Source organism: Ammospiza caudacuta, chromosome 13, assembly GCF_027887145.1.
Source record: "Ammospiza caudacuta isolate bAmmCau1 chromosome 13, bAmmCau1.pri, whole genome shotgun sequence".
Lineage (NCBI taxonomy): Eukaryota > Metazoa > Chordata > Aves > Passeriformes > Passerellidae > Ammospiza > Ammospiza caudacuta.
The window spans coordinates 15,063,648-15,081,358 of NC_080605.1; the positions used below are offsets into that span (position 1 = coordinate 15,063,648).

General features: G+C 45.5%; 1 protein-coding gene across 5 annotated transcripts in view; it reads left to right on the forward strand.

The window, feature by feature from the left end:
• The window catches only part of PLEKHG4 (pleckstrin homology and RhoGEF domain containing G4), an 85,355-nt gene that overhangs the window by 43,577 nt on the left and 24,067 nt on the right, over positions 1-17,711 (forward strand). For all 5 annotated transcript variants that reach the window (XM_058813569.1, XM_058813570.1, XM_058813572.1 and 2 more), the window contains exons 11-13: positions 12,394-12,532; positions 14,867-14,989; positions 15,500-15,691. In XM_058813569.1, coding sequence (XP_058669552.1) covers positions 12,394-12,532; positions 14,867-14,989; positions 15,500-15,691 — 454 coding nt within the window. The remainder of the gene's footprint in view (positions 1-12,393; positions 12,533-14,866; positions 14,990-15,499; positions 15,692-17,711) is intronic.

Genomic DNA, 17,711 nt, shown 5'->3' on the forward strand with positions numbered 1-17,711 from the left:
ATCTTCTGTAGTGGAGAGAGAAGTGGGTATTTTGGGTACCTGTAGAACACAAGCCTTAATTGATGATAGCAGTGATGAATGTTTAGGTGCAGGCCATTATCACTGTGTGATTTCCTAAGGCACTCCTTGTGCAAGGGGATTTCCAGGGACCTTAGCTGGGAGAATGTTTGCTGGCTGAGGCAGGCTCTGATCTCCTGGCACATTGGTGCAGTTTGCACAAACAAATGCTCACTGCCCATTTGTGGGGTCGGTATGAGAAGCTGGGACTGAGAGAGCCCAGCTGTTTGACATCCCCAGGGCATTGCACAACTTGTGTTTGTGCTGCTAAAGCACCTGAAGCCTATCAGCATGGGAAGGCCTCTGTGCTATGTGCTGTGCAAACAGCAAGGTAGAAAGGCAGCCTTTGCAGCCAGGAGCTTGCAGCCCAGTGTGAGATAAGCACTGGCATGTGGGTGCAGGTGAGGGCACAGGGGGTGGCAGGGTGGTGTGGAATAGCTCCATGCACCCACAGCCTTGCTCTGGTTCAATTCCATGTTGCCATCACAAGCTGGGAGGTTTGAAGGGAGGGAATCCAGAGAAGATAACAAAGTAGTTATGGAGTATCTCAACCAAACACTGTGAAAAAAACATTTCTCTTTTAAAATCCAGCAAGTGCATGACAGTGCAAGTTGCTGCCTGTCACTGGAAGAAGAGGATCCACATTTTGGTGCAGAGAGAGGAGCATGAGGGCAGGCTGTGTAACTGTTTCTGTTCCCTGCTTGCTGTGGCTCCTGTCAGAAGCTCTGGCAGACTATGCAGACACAGTTCTCTTGCTGAACTGGTGAAGTAATCTTGATGCAATTTTGGATTGAATTGCTACAGTATAATCTTTTCATTCTCACATGACATGAGAAGCACAATAATGTGGGGGTTTGTGCTTTGTTTAGTTTTTTATTATTATTTTATTTTAAGTAACACAGCAACTTTAGAGTCCTAGGAGAATGGGAAAATGTGCATGAGTTTAATGTTTTGTTTTGGTTTTAAGCTAAGCCTGTGTTTTTGTGCAGGAAATTATCAACTTTGAAACCTGATCTGACAGAGCCCCTAAGGATAATTTACTGCTTTGATTACTTTAGCAAGGGCAGGGGTGGAGGATACACACAGAATTCTTTGATTGTACGGTGTTTGAGTGCATGCTGAAGCTGTGTAGCATATTCTCTGCCTAATTCAGGTTATATTCGTTCTGTGCCACTGTGAAGAGAGACTGTATGCCATGGCTCAAATATATGTGACTGTCTCCAGCCTAAGGAGCATAACTGAATATAGCAGGAGAAAGTTATTATTTTCTAGGCTGTGGAGTAGTTGCAGAAACTAAAATCCATGCAGTATTTAAATTTTCATCTAACTTGGGGCAGAGGACTAAAGAAGTCCACTCTTCTTTGTTTCAGGATCCCTTCAAATGGGGAAAAGGGCTCTATCACTTGGCTAGAGAACTCTGTTTAAGGCACGGTTGGTTTTCAGTCCTCCATGACTTTGCACTTACTCCTTCTTTCCTATCTGATGTGCAGATATTAAAGGTTCTAAGTTCTGCTAATACTCTAAAGATTATGATTTTCAAAGGCTTCTTTAATAGATATGATCAAAGCAGGATAGAGACAAAATATTGCAGCTGGCCAGCTAAGCTAGCATGGAGTGGCTGGTGATGTATGTAGGTCCAATATTTGATTTCCAACTGGTGATGTGTGAAAATGGAACAGAACTCCCTTTGTGTGTGCACTCAGCAGGGCTTGTGGCACTGCTGCTCTGAACTTTGAATTGTAAAATCTTGATCAGTGCTTAGCAGCCTAATTCCACACCCATTCTCCCAATACTTGAAATAAATTATTTACAAAAGCAAGTCAAATGGCTTTACTCTTCTAAGTCACCTTTGGCTCTTTTGTCTATCACGTGTCCCGTTGTTGTTTTTTATTGTCTCTTGTGGTACAAAAGTCTGATAAAATAATCCTGACTGCCAGGACTTCTTAGTCATAAATTGAGGCCAGTTGTGAACAGGTGACTGTCTGAATGTGCATGAATTACATATAAATACAGAAGACAGTTTGAAGAGCAGTTTTCTGGACTTTTGGCTCCACTTAATTAAAATATGCCAACTACAAGTGGAGAACTAAAGTTAACTTGTTATTTTTTTTTTTTTTTTAAGAATAGAGATGACAAGCCCATCTGCACCTTCACCTTAGGATTAACCAAGCAAGGGATTGACTTGGGGTTTTTTTAGGCAATATATTTTTCTAGCTGTCACAGAAGTCTTTCTTGCTATTTTGTGGTTTCATGTGGAAAAAGAACACCAGGAGCTGGTAAGAATAGAGATGGATGAACCCTTCTGAAAATGCCTGACCACAGGTTGGAGACAATAAGTTAAAACAGGCAAGGAAGCAGGCATGTACTCCGTGCAGTCAGATGTTATCTGCCAAATACCTTTCAAGAGCACACAGTAAACAAGAATTGTTTTAGTTTTTCTCTAGTAATTAAACTCTTCTTGTGGGATTGGTTGTGGAGCCTTCTCTGTGTGCTCTGCCCTCCTGGAGAGCACAGGTGCCCTTTGGAGTGTTTGTGGCACAGAGCAGTGGGATCTCATTGCTGCTCAGCTCTGACCTGGGATTTGTGAGGCTTTGCTAAGCCAGTGCCACACTGCCAGCTTTTTTTCCTGCAAAAGTTGAACTCATTCCATCAGAGATGTGGGCATGCAGGAGGGATGTGTTGTGCTCCATCCATTTGTTTCTCTAGCAGATGATTTAAGAGCTTTGGGAGTCTTTCCTGGATGGTCTCATCCTGAGATGCTGTGACACCACAGCAGTGGCTTTGAGCAGTAACTGCTCCCATTGTGAGCTGACCAAGAGCCTTCATACTCCTTTCTCCAGCAAGTACCACTGCAGAAAATAGCCTTGCCCATCCAGCTGCTTGTCCACAACAGGAAAGAGTCTTCTCCAAGCAGGCTGTTTGGAGCTCTGCCTTTTCCCAGTTTAGGAAGGAGGAGCTCAGTTTCCAGAATACACATCCTGCAGGCAGCTCATTGCAGGGAGTTGGATTAGGGGCTGTGGTGTGCTCAGCTGCTCCCTCTGAGATCTCCCACCTCCAGCAAGACCCGGCTGAATTTGTCCTGGGGTTGGTGTGGGTGTGGCACTCATGAGCCAGTGTATCTTTGTGGCACCTCTTTAGGTGCTGTAATGGTAAGGCTGGCCACCCAGAGGTGCCTGGGGACTGCTGGAGGTGGCATTGCCACTTGCTCACTGTTGGTAGATTTAAAGCCAGCACATTTGCCTTCACACCATCCCCTGCACTGAAGGCTCAGTGCTTCTCCAGGTCTGTTAGCTGAACTCTTTGAGGTTTTGCTGTCCCAGTCTTTCTGGGGATTGAAATGCAGAGCTGTTAGCCTAGCTGAAGTTCCTTTTGGTAAGTGTGGCCACATGACACAGAGACCTCCATCACTTCAATGCTGTTAATACTTCTTTTTGCACTTTCAAAGAGGAATTTTTTAATAACCAGAGTTGTTTTAATAAGGTACATAGAGTTGGTTAGCAGGTGTAGCTTTGGCTTCTGGCTATCTAGTGTAGTGATCAGCTAACCTGCAGGCAACTCACTGAGCCAGCTGTGAAAAGTGGATTAATTTATTGCTGCTTGTGTAGTGGATGTCAAAAACTTACAGTTTCTGATGGCAATGTCAGAGAAGCTGCCAGAAGCCAGGCAGCAGCAGTGGGAGCTCTTGCTGAAGTGAGGCTGGGGCTGGGCAGCAAAGCCCAGGACCCTTTTAACCTGGTCTTTAGCCAGGTGTTTCTCACTGTTGTTCCCATTATTGCTGCTCTTCCTGCATAGCCAAGAGTTGGAAACGTGTGCTTAGACAAGTGTCCAGTGAATCCCTTTCATCCTGCAGATGTGTTATGAGTCACAAGTAGAGTAAAGAAGGTATAGCCAAGGTATAACCATTTTCTATTAATATACAGATGGTTTTTAACCAGAATGCACCTGCCTGGCTCTACCACAGTGTTCTCACCATGGCATGGGAGTGGGATGGTGTCATGATCTGCATGGGGATGGGCAAGATATTCCCAAGGCTAGAGGTGAGAGGTGAAAGGAGAAAAACCTCAGATGGTGAAGGAATGATCGTGTTGAGTGTTTGGCTCTGTGCACCAGGGAACCAGAATAAGCTTAATCTCTTCCCCCAAGTTCCTCATCTGAAAAGAATCTGTGCTTACAAGCTGTGAATAAGCAGCTTATAAATAGATGGAGGAGTGAATTCTCCTTTGTTTGCAGAAGGCAGTATAGTTAGTCTCTGTATTTTGAGGGTGGAGTGGCTAGAGCCAAGAGCTGGTTTTGTGAGCTGGCTATTTTTAGTGTGGCTTGGTGATCTAGTTGGAAGCCCTGGGTGGGGACCTGAGCTGAGCAGAGGGAATGGACAGTACAGAGCAGATTTCCTGAGCTGCCAGGTTCCTGGTGCTGGACCTGACTCAATTACAGTGACAGAGAGGGTGATCTTACAGCTAAATGCCTCCATAGTTCATGTTCTGGCTTCCACACACACCACTGAGACTCTGGGTCTCCTGTGGTGGAAGTAAACCTGGATAAGGTGCAGGCTCTCTGCCCTTGCTGAGGGACTGCACAGCACTGTCTGGAGCTTGGGTCAGAGTCAGAGTAAGCTGACCATGCAAAATGTGGATCAAGGGGGGAGACAGGTGTCTGGTGTGTGAGTCCCAGTTTGGGCAGACTGAGAGGGCTGGACTGCTTGGTTTGTAAGGTACAGCGTGTGCACTGTCCAACTGCCTGCTGCTGCCACAGGCTGGTGGTCATAGCCAGGCAACTTACACTGGGAAATCCTGGAGGCATTATTGTCTTCTGCCATCCCCTTTCTGCTTTAGAGATGTGTGTCTGCTGTGGCTCTGTGTGTTTGTACATGCTTCACAAAATGCTAATTCTTGTGTCCCTCTCACTGATGGCAGTTGAGCTGGTGCCTGCCCGTCTTCATTCCTCTCTGGGAACTTTGGGATCCTCTCATGCTACCACTTGCCACAGTGCACCCTCCTAACGTGATCTGTGAGAGGCACCTTTCATTGCAGGGTCCTTTCCGTGTTCCTCCTGTGGACCCAATCCTAAAACCTCAGGACAAGGTGTGTACTCAGTATACCTTTGAAGCCAAATAAAAAAGTGTGCTTGAATTCTGACCTCAGAGGCTGCCACGAGAGGCCTCTGTGCTGTTGCTGGTGACACAGAAGGTGCTGATGAGCAGCAAGCCTTTGGCCGAGCATGGGTGGCAGTGCTCTTCCTGGGCCTTATTTGTTTGTGTCAGGTGGAGGGAGGAGCACAGGGACATTTCTACCCAAACACACGCTGTGCTACTTGGTATTCATTTTGGTTACAGTCTAACCTGTTCCCTCTGTTGGCGTGGTGGTTTTAGCCTGGTAAAAAGCACTTGGGCTCCCATTAAACAAATCTCGCTGCTCCGCACATAAAGGAGAGTGGAGCTGGGGCTGTTGACATTCTGAGTGCATGAAGTGCTGTGGGACGTCAGTTGTGGCATTTGCAGAGAGCTAAAAGATTGCAGAGTTCTGTCTAGGTAAGTTTTCATTGTCCTCTTGGGCTTTTTATAGATGATTCCCCTCAGCTCTCTTTCTGTTTTTCATTTTCTGCTTGTGTTCTAAATCTTCTTGGATTCAGTGAGAATTTACCCAGAAGACTCCAGTTTTGCTTGTTTTTGTTTGCAGTGCTTGTCATGCCAACAGGGCATTAGGTAACTAATGACACACTGTGCTTTATCTGTTTAAAAATATTATGGAAAAAAATTGCAAAAAGTTTCCAGTATAGGATGTTAGCTGAACTGCCTGACATTCCTGCCTTAGCCCAGGCTATCCCACAAGCACCATTTTTTATATAACTGTGTTGGAATAGATACTTCTGTTGCTGGGTTGGTTAATAGCACAGTTCCTACTATTATATGGATCACAGTCCTGAAAGTGGGCAAAAGGATGTATCAGTGAAATAGGGATATGGCTTTAAATGAAGTGTGTATGTATTTGAGCAGGACATCTTGAAAGCCTGGTGGTCTCAGCTTCAGGAACACAGCTCTCAGACTGGTGCATTTGACCAGGATATAAAGTATAAACATAAGCAGGTTAATGTACATTAGACAAGGTTTGGAGGTAGAAATTGTTTACAGCTGGTAGAAAACCACATCTTGAGGCTCAGTGTTCCCAGAATGGTGTTTCCAAATCTATCCAAGGCTCCACTGCACTGGGAACTGTCCCCATAAGCAGGCTACTTGTTGGTTTGGGATTTATTATAATGCTTTTTTGCCAGTCAGTTTTATGGATCTTACTGGGATTTGAAATCAACCAGAGTCTGAACACAGTTTTATTGTAACTGAACGCAAGCCAGGCAGAAGAAAGAAACAAAGGCCACATCTTGGGACTGTGCTTGGACACTTGTTTAACTGTGTGCATTGATCCCTTGGCTTTTAAAGGGATTTCTGAGTGTATTTCTGCTAAAAACACATTTAAATGAACTGAGCTCCAGAATAGAATTCTCTTGGCAGTTCTGGTCTCCAGTGTGTTTTATTAATTGGATGGTTTTTAATTGATGGCTCCCAGGTCAGGTAACCTTGTGAGGAGAGATTCAGCCAGGTCTGTGGTCTCAGCCAGATCCACTGGGAACAGCCATCCCACAGGAAACTGCAGATTTGGTGTTTCACCTCTGTGCCTTTGCAAGGACACTTCAGGGTTCTAAAAAATGTACCCAGTTCCTCAGATACTTCAATCAGGGAATTGAAACCACTATGGCTATTTGTGTGCTGCAGAGAATAATTAGTCATATTTATTTAGCCATATCTGCTTTAGCTTCACATGGCTAGTTTGAATTTTAACCTCAGCTGCATGTGAAGCTCTCAGCTCAGAGAGCAGGACTGTGCATTGGAAGTTGACCTCCTTTCATGGGATCATTATAAACATGGCACTTATGTAGGTTGCTACCAAAATGCAGTAATGACCAAGAATGACATTTCTCATCCTGCAAAACATCCCTCAGGCACACAGCACTGTCCCTGCAGACCTGGAAGGATTTCTTCCAGAAGCATTGCTCAGGATGTTTGAAGTGATTTGTAGCTAGGGTATCAGCACACATGATCTGGGTGATGTCCTTGGGCTAATCCATCCTTTAAACCTCCTAATTTCCAGATCCTATTCATTTTATTCTAAAACCTGGACATCCACAAGGGAAGTTCAGCACCAAGAGAGTGGAAGAATAGATGAGGCTAATATTGTAACATCTGACTGTGTTTCTTCTAAATTACAGAACAAATCAGATTAAGGATATCTGATTTTCCTAGGACAAGTTAGCTGCCCTATTCTTGCCCAAACCCCATCAAATACACTACCAGCATGTTGTATTTCCTTCCATCCATGAATTTTTGCCATTTTAAAATTGACCAAGGCTGGTCAGAGGATGAACTCTTGGTTTCAGCCCTTTTGTTAGATCTGCTGTTCTTGCTGATTGCCAAAGCAGTTCCTGAAGGGGCAGACAGGAAGGTGCAGAATGGTGATGGTCCTGCTGCTCCCTTCCCTGTGCTCTCCTGTTTGCATCTCACTGACATTGGCAGGCATGGTGCAGGGAGCACCTGCTTTTGTGACTCTGCTGGAAGCTTCTTCTGTGGCCATCTATTTTTTGAAAACAAAACAGGTATTTTACTTTGAAAACTAAAGTGTAACTCTCCAAGGCTGGCTTTTTTTGAAGAATGGACTTAGACAGAAATGGTCTTTCTAAATTATAGGTTTAAAATTACCCTACCATTATACAACAGCTTGGCACTTCTCCAGAAAGCTGAAGACATTTGGAACCTTTTCCACTGAAATGATAATTGCCCAATGAAAACAGGATTTGGGGAAACATAAACTGACATCAAGCTACTCCTTTTTGCTATAAATTATATTGACTCTGCACTATTGCAAAATTACTTTTGATGATTTGACCATGGAAGAATGTAGTGAAAGACTCTTAATACCACGCTCCCATATTGAGGGAAATTGCACTGCATCCACACAAATCTGAGCTGAGACTTTCCACTGACTTCAAAGAACTCTGCCTTTTGTGCTCAGAGTTGCACAGGCCACTATTAAAATATCTTTAAAGTCTTTAACAGCCAGGTGTTTTCTTTGTGTGCCAGGATGGAAGTCACTTTTTTCTTCAACCAAATTTTCAATATTAGGTTTGTTTACTCCAAGCTGCTGTGAAGGCACTGAAGGACAGGAATTAAAAACTTCTCAGTCTGAAGCTGAAAAAGAAATAGATATTTGTGTGAAGTATCAGTTTCCCCATAAAACTCCCTGTTTCAGGATATTGTGGCGTTTACTAGTGTACTGGAAATCATTTAGGAAGTTTTTAAGATCTAGATCAGCAAATGGGGGTGTGTGTGTGTAAATAGATAAACAGATGTACAGAAGTTTGGGAGAACAGGCTTAATGCCCAGTGGATCCTCTCTGTGAGCACTGAAGTGCCCAAGTGAAAAAACCAAACTTTCCCATGGACTGTGAGTGATTTCTTTGTTGGGCTCAGTTTGCCTACCTACTTTATACTACAGATAGAAAGGCTTATATTTTCCTCTGTGTAAGAGAGTAAAAGATGGATGTTAGTCAGAGAGCCTGTCCAGCTGGTAAAAGTGAACTGTCAGCGGCTGACAACATATGAATGGAGTTACCTTGGAGATGCAACAGAAGACCAACAACTAGACATTGAGGGTTTAATGAATGCCTGCCAAGCGAGGCAGAACGTGTGAAAACAGCGTGGCTGGTCCTTGAAACAAAGAGCTGAGGTGCTGGAGGAACTCACAGAGGAGCAGGAATGGTGTAAGGCCACACCTGAAGTTGTCTGGGGCCTCTGGGCCCAGAGGAGCTGTTTGGAAATATTTTTTCTGTGCATGTTGTTTGCAGTCACTCAGGAAACCATTGGCAGGACTATGAGAAGGGGCAGCCTTAAAGTGTTGAATTGTGGCTGATAAGGGCATCAATAGACTGCTGCAAGCATTCACAGAGGGAAAAAAGTCCTTTAAATGACAAGAGTAAGGGATTTTGGCTTGTATATCCCCAAACAGCCCAAATTACTGATAAGAGTAAATTTCCAGCCTTCTTCTGAACTGAATTCTCTGTCTAGTCCCTGCTTATAGCATAAACTTCCAAATGCATCTTAGATTGACTTCAGGTAAGTTTGAGATGCTTATGGATCAGTAAAGCAAAGGTTTTCTGTGTATGTCTTCAGTAACAGGATGTCACTTTTAGTACCATTGTATCAGCTGAGACAGAGACTGATGTGCATATGTATGTAGATTCTGTACATCTGTAGCTGCCACATTATTTACTGAGACATGTATTTTATGATTACATCCAGTGGGGCAAAGGGCTCACTTCTAAACTGGAGCTCCCTTCCACCTTCTGAAAATGTACATAAAGGCTTGGTTGCATTGAGATCTTCTGAGGCAGGATAACTCATGTAGAGGCAATGTGTGGGGCCAGAATTGTTGTTTGGGGTGGATTTTTCTCAATCATTTAGATGGACATCAAGAAGTTCACTTAAGCTCCTTCTCCTGAAATGGGTTCCTTGGACTGTGGTTGGTGGGCCAGCAGGAGTACTTGATTGCTGCAGTTTTGAACCTAACCTGGAGGGTTTTGCTGGCCTTAAGGCCAGCACTGGTCTTAAGTAGTCTCCAAGAGACTGGTCTTTTCCACAGTGGCTCAGTGAATTAGCCCCTTTACACAGTGACTTTATGGTACACCTATTTCTGGTTTAAAAAACCTTGAAATGTGGGGTTTTTTAGCCTTTTTTTATAATCACTTCCTCTTCCTCTACCTTGAGGGTGATTTTTTTCCTGCCCATAGTTGCAGTGTTGTCTTCAGGGAAGCCTGTGTTTTGTGCCTTTGGGAAATGTGCAATCTGCTCTGCTAGAATCTGTAGCATTTGTTAGGCCTTGCAGCCCAAGTTGCTACTGACTCCTGTCAAGGAAAACTGCTCAGACTTACAATGGGGGGGCTTGTTTCCTCTGTCGAGTATGGAAAGGGGCAGAGTGGGATTCCCTGGCTCCCATCCCCTGATCAGATCATACTCTGTGCTAGGTCAGGCAATGCTAGAGCTGGAGCCCTTGTCTCAGGTCCCTGTGTCATCAGGTTGCCATCTGACAATACCACATTAAGTGCTGAAGCCGTGGATGCTGGCTTTGTCACTGGCTTGGGTGGACATAAGGACTCCTATTACAGAAAGGTCTAGCAGGTCAGTCTGGCTTGCTGATGAGTGCCATCAAAGAAGTAGCATCAACACCAAAGTGATTTCCATGGAAGCTCAGGGAAAGGTTTGAAAAATATTTTGCCTCGTGAGGGGGTAATGGAAAAGGTTTGCATATAGCAGCCTGGAATGCCTAAAGTTATAGGTGCTGATTGTCTGTGCCAGCGGGAGGAAGAGTGTTTGCTGTATCCATTTCCTGAGTGGATGAGAGCATTCATGCCAGCAGGGAATTCAGCCCTGTGGGAGAGAGGCCAAAGGGTGTCTGCCTGTCTGGCCATCAGTGTGCTGGAGACTTAGAAAATGGGACATGACAGATACGCTCTGCTGCACGACACCGAGCAGCATTAATGGTGTTGCCAAATTTAACTTGCAGCCATCGTCCAAACTGTTTCTCATTAGCTGTCCCAGCTGTGTCGCTGCTGCTGACAGGAACTGGCCTCCACAACCTGCTCTGTAAACACTTTCCAGAGCTCAGCTTGGACAATGATTCTGACTCTGCTGCTGTGAGTCTCCTGGGTTGGATCTGGGTCTGTCCATAGGAAAGGATTACAAAACAGAAGGCTCATATCATCACGGTTTGTTTATGGCAGTTTTGGGAAATGCCAGAGCAGCACTACAGCTTGGATGTTTCCATTGAAGCCTGCAGATTCTCTGTAGAGAACCTGTCTGCTCTGTACCGCAGTAGCACTGATCTTAGTCCAGAAACTATTCGGGTATTTTTGGCTGCACTTTGGAGAAATTCATTCAGTCTAATGGCATTTCAAAGAGGAAAAACAAAAGTATCTAAGAGCCTGAGGTTTGAGAAGTTGGCTGTTGCACACTGGGTGGAATTCTGAATGGAAAAATAATGTGGATTTCTGCTATGCAGAGCTGCTTGTCCAGACCTATGGCGCTACCTCGTGTCAATTAAAACTGCAGGGTTGCTGCTACTAAACACTCACATTCAGTTGCATTTCATAGGTTCAAGTCTGCCTGTAAACCCAGACAGAAATAAGCATGTATACTGAATTGGTTTGCATTATATTCCATTAGCAGTATTAGCTACCTATTTTGCCAATGCTTTAGATAATTTTAATAATATGATAAAAAAGCCACACTCTAATAAGTCAGAAGGTTGTAAGACAATGAGATGAAAATTGGTTTAGGGTGAGTACAAGAGATTACCAGGCAACTGAACATGCCAGTGTAGAGCACAGCTGAAGGAGGCTGTAGTGTTTTCTTGTAGCTGTCTCTTGAGCCCATAATTGTAGGAGGGGAACTCTAGAAGCAAAATAAATACAAGAAGAATAAGTTTGAATGCTCTTCTGTCTCCTGGATCCCATCTGTGATTCACCCAAGCCTGTGCTGGAGAGGTGTGGCACACATCTAAAAGGAGTTTGCTAATACTCATCATCTAACCAAGACCGTGGTTGCAGCATGTGAAGGCACTGGGCTGCATCCTGACCCCCTCCATGCTTGCCTGTGTGCTGTGGGCAGGCTGGCAGGGAGAGTGCCTCCTGGTGTTGCCTGCTGGGCTTTGGTCAGCATGGCTGCCCGTGGGAGGTAAGGAGCTCAGTCTGTGAATCTCTTCAGCACAACACTGTAAAATCTGATTTCTCCTGGCACTGAGTTGTTGTACACTTTGCATATTTGTTTGGCTGGTGGAAATCCTGACAGTAAGTGGGGCATCAGGCACTTAATATTGTTGTTGTCACTCAGGAGAGATTTGCTTACTAGTGGTGGCTTATTTACTTAATTAAATGCAAATGGTGGTTTTAGACGCTGAAATTGCTTGACCCTGTGTTTTGTGAAAATCCATTGATGCAATGATCTGTGTTTATGAAAAGCTGAAAGTGTGAGAAATATGGTAAATCTTGTAAGGAGCCTGGCTGGGAGGAGATGCTCTTGTCCTTCCTGCCAGGTTATCTGCATTGGGGTCAGGGTGGTGAATCATGGTAATGTGCAAGGAGCAGCAATATTCTCTCCTCTTCTCCATATGGAGATGGCCTGTGTGGGTCCCACGAGGAGGATGACTGCAGTGCTGTTGTTGGCCATGTTGTGTTTGCATGAAGCACTGGGGGAAGGACCTGATGCAAAAGCCTTGACCAGCCCTGTGTCCCCTTGCAGAGATGCACTGGATGCTGCCAGCGTGCTCTACAATCAGGTTGATGAGGGCGTTCACCGCCTGGTGATGCTGTCAAACAAGCGCATCCAGGAGCTGGAGCTGGTGATGGAGTTCGAGAAAGTGGAAGAGTGTTTTAAGGAGGTAAGGTCTACCTGTCAGTTCCAGTGGCTGCTGCCCTCTGACTGTGTTCCACAGCAGGTACTGGGCCTCTTGATCTGTTGTGTGAAGGTGTACAGTGATGCTTGATGCTTAAAAAGAACAACTGAACATAAGAATTTGAGATAGAGTTTCAGCAGTGCTGACAATAATGCCACTTATTTTCCTGGTATCTCTTGATGCCAAGTGGAAGTCCCTTGGCTTCTCTCTAGGTGTGGATTAGTCAAACCATAAACATCTGTGAAGTGGCTCATATGTAAGCCATACTCTTGGAGGTTGGGTGTCTTTTCTGACTCTCTCAGCAAGGCTGTTGATGAAATAGTCTTCATACTTCACCTTGAGAAGCAGCAGAGTGATGTCAACAAGCTGATAAGTCTGCGTGTCCCCTTTGGGCTGTAGCTCCTGCAGGATCACCTTACATCCTGTTGCAGAATATCCCTGCCCCACACTGGCTGCCCTCCCTGTTGTGTACTCTGTTGTTTAGATTCCTGTGCTGTTCTCAAGTCCCTGATATCTGATAACTCCAGGCACACTCCTTCCCCTCTGGGTGCAGCCCCAGGCACACAGGTTTGCTTTGGGTGCAGCCCTCTCTACAGGCTCCAGGAAGGGAACAGCTTCTTGTCCTTAGCGCAAGAGCCATGCTCAGCCTCCCACCCTCTGCACTTCTGTGGGGCCTTCAACTTCCCTTCATTTAGTGCTTGTTGAAACTCCTGACAGCCATGGGATAACTGAAGCAAACGGGCACTGGCTTTCAGAAAGACCTTTGAAACCTGTAGCCATGTTGATAAAGGACCTCAAAAAGTCATAAAGCAGCTCACAAATGAGCATCCTCCAAGAGCTGATCAGTCCTTTCAGTGTTGCAGATCCCTAAGCTTGAACTCAATGTTGAGATTATGGGATTGAATGGTTTCCTGTGCTGTAACTCATCAACAATGAGAAGTTTGCGTGTCCTTAAAAATCATGATTAGGATCAGTTTCACTATTGCTGTTCTGGGATTCTGGGCTCCTCTATTCTAGTGGGAACTGGATTTGCAAAGAAGGCTGCAGCCTACCTAGTGTTTTCACAGGCCAAGGTGGATCTGGGAGTTTAATGACTTCCCATTTGCAGGTAGACACTGGGGCGCCATGCAGGATGTGCTCGGGACAAGAAGTCTGTTGCAAGAACCTGGTAGAGACTCCTGCTAAACTCACAGGTTCCTAATACCAAACACAAATGAAAAAAGGCACAAGAGCAAGCACTGCAACCTCTTTCTGCTTTAAGCTGAATTTTATTTTTGGTTGAATTGAGTAACAATCATCCGCTCCTGGGTTACTTTGCTTGTAGATCACCAGTGGTGGTAGGAGCTGCTCCTGCTGTTACACCTGCCTGGGAGCTCCAGGCAGCAGCAGTGTGCCTCTCTGCAGTACTGAGAACCCACCACCATCTCTTCCTCTTGCCAGTGGGCTTGCTCCTTGTAACCTTCTCACAGTCCACAAAACTAGGAGTTTGTCCTTGACTATGGGGTTGAGTTGGGATATGGATTCAGGTGACATAGGCAAACAGGATGTGTGGGCGTTAGGAAGCACTTAGTCTGTCCCTTCCCCCAGGTGCACCTATGCCTGGAGCATTGCAGACAAGTTTACCAGCCTGTTTTTAAAACCTAGTGATGATGGAGGTGCTGTGTTATCCTGCCTGGCCTCCTGTGACTGCTTTGCTCTTAGGATGCTTTTGTTAGTCAGTCCTCTACCCCTCTTTGAGGATATGGGCTGATAACTGCAGCAGTAGCTGGGCTTCATTGAGGAACATGCAGTTGCTGCTCAGCTTTGTGGAGAGCTGCCTTCAGAAAACCAGTAGCTGAGAGTCCCAGAGACCAGTGGAGCATTGCAGATGGGGAGAATCCATCAATACATTCACACTGACATGGTTCATGTCCTGCCAGTCAGAAAAGGGAAGTGATGTAGGAAATCTGGCAGCAGAAGATTTGATCCCAGTTGGGGGTAACAATAATAGGAATGTCAGGCCAGTGTGCAAGTTGCAGAGCTTGCTTTAGACCATGGCTCACCCAAAACAGAGCCCAGGCAGCCACTTGCCCTGCTTATGCCTAAGGCTAGTGAGCAATAGCAGAGCTTTTCAATTACTCTGTAACCTGAAGTGGAAAAACTCTGAGCAGGAGGCTCAGACTGAAATGCTGGATTGAGGGGGAGAAGTCTACACTCATTCTTTCCAGTAATGAGATGGCCAGCATTATGAGAGCAGTTCCTTGCTCTTTCCACATAGAGACCTGCCTTGGTGAGTAGCACAGGGTGACTAACAAGCAGGGCTTATCCGTTTTCTTCTAGGTCAGCAGTTGGATTGAGAATGTTGGCAGAAAACGGCTAAAGGAGACTGTCAACCTGGATGATTCTTTGGAGATGCTGCTTCAAGCACAAAAGCAGTTCAAGGAGTTTGATCTTGTTGCCAGTGTAAGTGTTGTCAAATTGGAAAATTATATTCTCCAGCATCTGAGTTGGTAGCGTATGTGTCTTGTATGTGCTCAGCCAAACACATGGTGCTAAGAGGGTTCACCACCAAAGTGTGTCATTCCCTCTCACTACATAGTCTCCCTGCTCTCCTTTTGCAGACAAAGTCACCAGCTCAACACTTAGTAGATGGCATTTACCAGTCTTGGGGAAAACAACTACTGGGTTGAAAGATGGATTTTTTTGTTCCTCCTTTAATGTGCTTGTAACGTTGCCTTTTTCTGGTCCTGACTGAGCCATGGTCTTGCTGTGTAGGCCTTTACAAGCTGCTGTGTGACAAGTGTAAATCATGAGATCAGGCTTCAAAACTCTGCTGTAAACAAAGACACCCCTGCTCATGTGGTTTGAACCTTGAAAACCGGTCTAGTTAGCCCTAGCTGTTAATGGTCTTGAAGACTACTTAGTGTTGATTCCAGCTCTTTATCCTCATAAACAATTCCTTTTTGTTTTCAGGAATATTGCAGAAGGGGACAGGAAGCATTAAAGAAGATGAATCAATGGGAAGATCTTTCCTTTGTGGATGTGCATTCTTACAGGGTAAAGCTGCAGACCTACGAAGATGAGCTGGAGGATTTCTGCACCCAGCTGGATGAAACAAGGCACAGAGTCTGTGAAACAGTCAGGCTATATGAATTCTTTGACAAGGTAAGACAAGGCATCTGCTGCACAGAGGAGGGTGTAAAAAAGTCTGCTTGGACTCAGTCCAGTGCTAGATTGTTTATGAAAGGTGTGAAATGTAGTATTTGCTCCATCAGGGAGCTGGATCTATAACCTGCAGCAGTCCCCTCGTGCTCGTGTGTCTGCAGTGATTTTTTTCAAGTCAGTATGTGGGAGAAGGGGTGGGTGTGTCTTCCAGAAAATGTCCACATCTGTTAAGCATAGAGGTTTTCTGCTCTCTGAGCTGGAGCTTTTTAACCCCTTTCATGGCAACAGTGGGCAGAAGGATTGTGGCAGTGCTGGCTCTGATGACAAGGGCCAAGAGATGGGCTGATTGTGTCCAGTCCTGGCCATCATGCCAGGGAAGGCTGCCTGCATTTTCCTGCTTTATCCTTACATATTGGCCAATTCAGCCTGTTAACCCATCAGGAATAGCACTCTACTTGTCAGTCCTAAATACAGTCCAACTCCTCCCATGTGGAGGCCTGCATGAGGAAAAGGAGCACCAGAATGGAGAGCTGGGAAGTGTGGCTGAGGGAACAAGGCATCCCTGGATCATCACAGGGATGTGGGAAGCAGGAGGACAGCATGTGTGTGGTGACTGTGCTGAGTACCTGACCTTCCCACCTGTTTGGTTTAGTGCAATGCACCCATTTAGCAGATCTGCAGTTGGATTTGGTGTTCTTTAATTTCTAAAGTTGCAGATGAAAAAGCAGTAGGATTTTCTAAGTGCATTTTAAAATACAACTTTGGCAAGAACAGAAAGCCAGGGAGCCTGTGTTCCATTTATTCCACAGTTGTACAAACATTGGGTATTGAAGTTCTCAAATTCCAGAAAGAATAGACACTAAAAGTTAAGCTGTACCAGATGTAGGTGCCACTTAGTTGCTGTCTCTGAGCTGTCTTGGCAGCCAGAAGTGCTCAGGGGAGGAGGGAGGAAAATCAGCTAAACATGAAAACATGGAAAAGCATCCTGTGTGAGGCAGGAAAGTGGAGAAAGCGCCCAGAGCACTGCTGTCAGGCAATGAGGATTGAGTTTGTTTGGTGATGCTCTGCAGGTCTGCTCTGGCTCATCTCTGCAGTTTGCTTTGTAGGTGGAGGACCCTCTTGTGCTGTGGAAATATGTAATTTTTTTTCATCCCAATGGAGAGAGAATTGCCTCCTGTGCCACAGGAGAATGGCAAGAACCTGTGCTTTTCTGCCTCACTGATCAGAGATGTTCAGGGGCTGCTCTGGTACTTGAACACCCCTTGCCGTCATGGGGGATCCTGGGAAGGATCCTGGGAAGGGTTTTCTCATGTCTTTTTTGATAAATTGAGGCACACAAAAGCACCAAGCCTTGTTTGGCATACTGACAATTCTGCAGCCAAGCCAAACATTGGTTGTATGTGAACCCTTCCAGGCAGAGCTGGAAGTCTCTGGAGCACAAATGTGGACTGTAGCACATGATCAGAGAACCAAACAATGGGTTGAGCTTGAAGGGACTTTAAAGGAATCATCCAGTTCCAACTTCCCTGCTACAGGCAGGGATGCCACCCACTAGACCAGGTTGCTACCAACCCCCATCCTGGCCTTCAACACTTACAGGGATGGGACAACCACAGCTTCTCTGGACAGCCTGTGCCAGGGCCTCACCACCCTCACAGGGCAGAATTTCTTCCTAATATCCAATCTAACCCTGTCCTCTGTCAGTTTGAAGCCATTCTCCCTTGTCCAAAGTTCCTCCTCAGCTCTCTTGGAGCCCCTTCAGGTTCTGCAAGGTTCTGAGGACTCCCCAAAGCTTCCAGGCTGCTCAATGCTCTGTTCTGGCATGGAAGTTACATTGTGCTGGTAGCTCTTGGGCTGCCAGGATAGTTGGACATGACTATAGCAGTGTGTTCCTCCACAGCTTCAAAGCCTTTTCAGAGCCTGGGTCATTTCTAGAGACACAAATGCTACATAGACCCCAACAGTGGCCCATTAATTTTCTGAGGGCATTCCAGCTTTTTTGGTGGATGAAAACTCCAGG